Raw genomic sequence first — 6,130 nt, 5'->3', positions numbered from 1 at the left:
GAGGGGTGGGTGGGGATTTGAAAGCCACTCACTCCAGCCAACTCTGAATGCAGATCGCCATGGTAGAAGGCCTAGACCCCTGCTGAGCCAAACCAAAGATCTATCTGTTACTCTAACTCACAAACCAGTGACAAACGCTGAGGACCAGAAAGCCACCATCCCCAAATATAACCATAAACAGACACATGTAAACGTAAGCACACAGTTCCTGTAAAAAGTTCTGACGTTAGCCAAGCTACCCTCAAGCCAGACAAGAGCTGGGAACTGTACCTTTAACAGGAAGAAGTATGTGATGGGGATGAAGAGAACATGTAATTTCACTGAGGAAGATGAAAGACTGTCAGTCTCACTGTAGTATTTTTTTTCCCCCTCAAGAAAAAATGATACTGATCAGATAAATTAGGGGAGATTAGTTTTGTTCCAAAAACATACCCACCTGCAGGGTTCAGTTATATTTAGCATTTACGTGTGTATTGAGGTTACAGGCTGCAAAAAAGAAACTTTAAGTTTATAAGCCAACTGGAGACCAATCTCAGTGATTACACAGCTCTGTAATTATGAACATTTGATGAAACTGTTTCATGCCTATAATTCAGTTTTTGCCCAATTTCTCAGGTTTGCTATAGGTATATAAGGGACATCCAGGCCAAGCAACACATGAGGCATTCATTGTGCTTCCAATGGTTGTAAGAACTGAGTAGAAATGTACTCTGGCTTCCCTGATGGCTCAGACGGTAAGGAATCTGCCTACAATGCAGGAAACCTGGGTTTGATCCCTGGGCCAGGAAGATCTGCTAGAGAAGGAAATGGCAACCCACTCTTGCCTGCAGAGATCCCATGGACAGAGGGGCCTGGTGGGCTACAGTCCATGGGGTTGCAAAGAGTTGGACATGACTGAGCAACCAAAAACATTGATGTACTCTGAAACTATTTCTTCCCTTGTTCACTGTCTCTCTTCCTACTAAAGTTCACACTCCTTCAGTGCCCAAACCTTGTCCGACTCTTCCTGGCAGTATCCCTAGAGCTTAAAGCAATGTTAGCATGTGGTGGGTGTTCAATAAACATTTGTAACATGAATGAAAACCCATCTAACATCATACCACTTTATCCTTGAACCAGAAGTCTCAGGGCTTAATTTTCCCTGGTTACACTGGTCCCATCATGGTGAACCTCATCAAATGTTGATCTGACCTAAGTTCACGGTTCCTCAAAGAGATGGGTCTATAATCCTTGGCTTTATCTCTGCTAAATTAGAACTCTCCAGGTATCTCATCAGTACCCCAGCTTCCCAACTGTCTACAGAGTAGCATTCTACTCCTGTGATGGGATCCAAGCCCTCTTTCATTTGGCCAGAATATACCTTTCTAGCCTTGCCTCCTAGTACCTTCTAATTTCACTCTGTAAACACATCTTCCCTCTACTCACCTGGGTGGTTTGTTAAAATTTTCCTTACACTCTGTAATGAGTCAAATGGAGCCCCCAGAAATTTATGTCCACCTGGCCCCTCAGAATGTAACCTTATTGAGACCTGAGGTCTTCGCATGTTAGTGAAGATAAGGTCGTATGGGATTGGGGTGTGCCCTAAAGTTAGGGCAAGAAGAGGAGAGAACAGAGACACACACACACAGAGAAGAAGGCCATGTGCAGAGGGAGGGAGAGACTGGAGTGATATGCCAAAAGGCAAGGGATGCCAAGCAAAGTCGGGAGCCAGGAGAAGCTGGGAAGAATCTAGGAAGGATTCTCCCCTAGAGTCTTCAGGGGGAACACAGCCCTACAAACAACTGCATTTCAGACTTCTAGGCTCCAAAACGGGAAAAGAATCCATTTCTGTTAAGTCCCCTACATAATGAATACACCCACCTCAAGTCCTCTCTGACTGCTGAAATCTTATCATGGATCAGTTTGAAAGCTACCCCTCCACCACCACCTTTTTCTACTCCAAACAGAAATACATCTGCCACTGTCAATCTCCTAGGTACTTATCACTCACTATCTTAAACATACTTATGCACACACTTCATCTTCTTGAGGAGGGCAGACTGGCTCTCAGGTACCCCATCTTAACCCAAAGAACCCAGCATGGTACAGCAAGGAACAACGAAATAATACATGTCTACTGAATGCATGGACCAACAGAAAGCTCTCTTTTGTAGCAGCCAATGTGATTTCTCATTCAGATCACCCAGGAGTGGAATGAATTCCTTTTCCTTCCTCCCTATTTAAATACAGCAATTTGTCTGGACAAAAAGCTAAGGAGACTGTATTCCTGCAAACAGCAGCTTATTCTCAGGGCCAGTTCAGAAGTTGTTTTTCTTGCCATTCATTCCAAGTATTTTAATTAACCAAAGTCTCAGAAAGATCTCTTACTGCAGGCCCCAGAGACCAAAGATGTTTATTCATCCACAGAGTAAGGAGAGCACAGGTGCAGAGAGAGCCACGTCTTGTTACTCTGAGATCAGCCCCAACTCAAAACTGCCAGGCAGACACCCACCAACCCTGTCTTCCTTGTCAAGACTAGCTCCCACTGAGCTGCCATCTTGATGGAGATGGACCCCAAAGCCAGGCCAGGACGCAGATGGCAGACAGGCTATCCCAAAGTGCCCTGCCTCCCTGTGGCTCAGGGGTCCCCATCTCTGACCCCCAACCTTCAGACAACTCTATCCCCAGACCCAGATACCACAGCCACTGGAATGCTCAATGGGGTGACGCCAACCACCTTCCCAAGGGTGAGACAGTGATGCCTGGTGGGTAAAGGCGTGGACTGGGGGTGAGGCAGGCCTGGGATCAGATCCCAGCTGGGTCGCTTATTAGTCATTTGACCTGGGTAAGATGCTCAATCTTCCTGAACCTGTTTTCTCCCTTGTTATCAGGGATAACAGTTAACACCCACCACTTAGGGTTTTGCGAAAATTCCATGAAATGACTCACTGGAAAGCACTTAGCACAGTACCTGCTACCTAAAAAGTCCTCAGTAACAGTAACTATTGCTGTTGCTGTGGGTGTTGTCATTATTACAACAATCCTCAAATACTCATGTTCATATCAGATTGTGCACTTTCTGACCCCAATGAGGACAAATTCTACATATGCTGATGCTTCTTCTAATATAAATTATCTCTGTAAACAAACAGAAAAGACTGTAAATAACCAGTGACAGGCAATACGATGGATGGATCATGGGATCAGAAACCTGGGTTGACACACAGCTTCCCTGCTCACGGGCTGGGTGACTCTGGTGGAACTACTTCTACCCTCACGGGTCCAGCGAGGGGGCTCGGGGGGAGTTCACCACTGTTTTCAGGCTGGGGGCAGCATGCACTAATTCACACAGCGCCCCCTCAGGAGAACCCCCTGGAGAAACTCCTTTCAGGTTCCAGCACCTCAGATTCTTGAACATGCAAAAGTCTAATGAACACCCAAAATCAAATTGATTCTATTGCTGTCTCCCCCACAGAGGGCTGGAGTCCCAGGGCTGAGACAGTAGCCCGCTGCTAACAAACGCACAGTATCTTGCGGCAGACACCAAAACTCTAGGTGAGTGTTCTCATACTTTCACATGAACTTTCAACTACTTTTCCCTTATTCTGCATTTGTCCCAATCTCCTCTCGTTTTTAATCCTACAGTTCTGCACAACTATCTTTAACGTATCTTCAATTTCTTATGAAATGACCCTAACTGCTAAGTCACTTCAGCCATGTCCAACTCTGTACAATCCCATAGATGGCAGCCCACCAGGCTCCCCTGTCCCTGGGATTCTCCAGGCAAGAACACTGGAGTGGGTTGCCATTTCCTTCTCCAATGCATGAAAGTGAAAAGTGAAAGTGAAGTCGCTCAGTCGTGTCCAACTCTTAGTGACCCCATGGACTGCAGCCTACCAGACTCCTCCGTCCATGGGATTTTCCAGGCAAGAGTACTGGAGTGGGGTGCCATTGCCTTCTCCAAAATGACCCTAAAACACTACACTAAAACAAAGAAAAAATAGTTTTTGCCAGCTTCAAGCCTCACATACATGACAGGACTACAGGTCAAAGTATCATCCCCCCCAGTGAGGGTGGATGATGAAGTGACCGTGTGTGAGAAGCACTGGGTCAGGTGTGGCGTGCTCCAGGCATTAAGTGTTTCTCTCTGCCTTCTCGTTTCCTGGACTCTCAGCTCAGGGAAGGAAAGTCAGCGAGCTTGCATTAGGCATCAAGACTCTGATCCCAGCAGGCATGTGTGCGTGTAAGTCTCTGCAGTCACGTCCAAGTCTTTGTGACCCCACCGACTGTAGCCCACCAGGCTTCTCTGTCCCTGGGATTCTCCAGGCAAGAATATTGGCGTGGGTTGCCATGCCCCGCTCCCGGGGATCTTTCCGACTCAGGAATCAAACCTGAGTCTCCTGCATCTGCTGCACTGGCTGACAGATTCTTTATCATAGTGCCACCTGGGAAGCTTGATCCCAGCAGGCAGCAAATGGAAACGAGACTCCACCGCTGAGGCGGGGCCTTACCGCTCCTGTCTGCTCCACAGTAGCGTGACTCATGGCCTCTTCCAAGCAATGGAGGACATGGAGCCATTGACAGATACATGGGCCCAGGGACCAAAAGCCAGGTGACTGAGGCAGCATACCACAAGGGATCCCAGGAGTTCCTGCCTAAACATTCCTGTACGGCTTACTGGCAGACGTCCTCGCCAGCAGGCATCTCACGTCTCGAGTCTGCCTGGGGAGAAGGGAGACCTAAGGGTGCTGAAGGTTAATCTTCCATGGGGTCTGCAGCAGACGTGGGTGACATGTCACAAAATGCACCAGCCAAAGGCAGTGGCTCTGGGGAAATGCCCCCTGAATACCTAGCATTTCAGAGTAACATCTCCGCAGGGCAGCAGAAGACACTTAATGCATTTGAGTCTCAGGTGGCAAATACTGAAAAGCATTCCTAGGTTAGAGGCAAAGGAAGGAAGATAGGCAGGAAGAGGAAGCAAAGGAGGGAGGGAGGAAGGAAGCAGAGACAGAAAGGTCAGTAGGTGGAAATAGTAACGGGTATTCTAGTCATCTTTTTCCATCCACCTCTGGCTGGAATCTCTTCCGGACAAAGTATAGTTGTTGCATATTTTTCCTTCCAATGCAGAGGGCACATGTTGTTTAATGGTATTTTGATTGGCCAGCAGTAAACTCAGTTCAAAGAAAAAACCAAAAAGAAATATCCCAATATATCACTAAAAGAAGTATCCCAATATACCAAAGGAACCAGCGTTTACAAACACCCAAGACGCATCCACACGGAACACACTAGACACCCAACACGCCACCTCAGAGGCAGTCATCACCTCTTTATGGAGAAGAGGTAAAACACAAGAGGCTTTAAAAACAGAATTTAAACCCACAGTCTATGGCGTTTAACATGTATCAGGCTGGGATTTCCTGGCAGTCCAGTGGTTAAGACTCTGCCCTTCCAATGCAGGGGATGTGGGTTCAGCCTCTGGCTGGGAAACTAAGATGCCACATGCTGTGTGGCACAAAATATTAAAAAAATAAAAATTAACATATATCAGGCTACTTTTAGTTTTAAGAATTTTCTCCATCCACTTCAAGGGAAATCCCACTTTCTGCTTTGGAGATCATCATTTTGGTCTTCCTTCAAAGAACTGCTTACAACTACAGGGCTCTTCACCTTTCACCGTGAGTTAAGCCACCCACTCTGCCTCTCATTCACTCCCTCCTTAGCAAGGTCATGAGAGCAGAAGACCCGGGATGTAAAATCTCTCTCTCACGGGGAAGCCCCGCAGAAGTGTTCACTGCGGACTCCATCACCTTTGCCTCCCTCCAGGTGGAGGAAATCCTCTCAGCAGAAAGATGCTCTTACCCTGTTGGCTGTCACTGGGGTGACCGCTGTGATTTCTTTTGGGGAGATAAGGGAAGGAACAAGGGACTGGGGAAAAGGAGTTGCTGCCACCTTGAGACAGCTTCCCTCTAATGCCACCCGAGCCACCCTCCCTCCACCCCTTGCATCCCAAGAAAACCAAGCTCAGAAGGTTACCTCGGTGCAGCACAATGTGGTCGATCATGTTGCGTTTGTATTTGGTGTGATAGAGGCAGAGAGGACAGCGGAGATCTTTGGGGCCCTCCTCGGGGACCGCCGAATGCCCGGCTTC

General features: G+C 47.5%; 1 protein-coding gene across 1 annotated transcript in view; it reads right to left on the bottom strand.

Moving 5' to 3' along the window:
• Positions 1-6,130, bottom strand: part of ZNF462 (zinc finger protein 462) — a 152,888-nt gene that overhangs the window by 34,451 nt on the left and 112,307 nt on the right. Inside the window, 1 exon segment of the mRNA XM_010843617.1 lies at positions 6,016-6,130. Coding sequence (XP_010841919.1) covers positions 6,016-6,130 — 115 coding nt within the window.

The sequence above is a fragment of the Bison bison genome, unplaced genomic scaffold (assembly GCF_000754665.1).
Source record: "Bison bison bison isolate TAMUID 2011002044 unplaced genomic scaffold, Bison_UMD1.0 scf7180017864183, whole genome shotgun sequence".
Taxonomy (NCBI): domain Eukaryota; kingdom Metazoa; phylum Chordata; class Mammalia; order Artiodactyla; family Bovidae; genus Bison; species Bison bison.
This window is presented reverse-complemented; position numbering and strand designations above follow the sequence as displayed.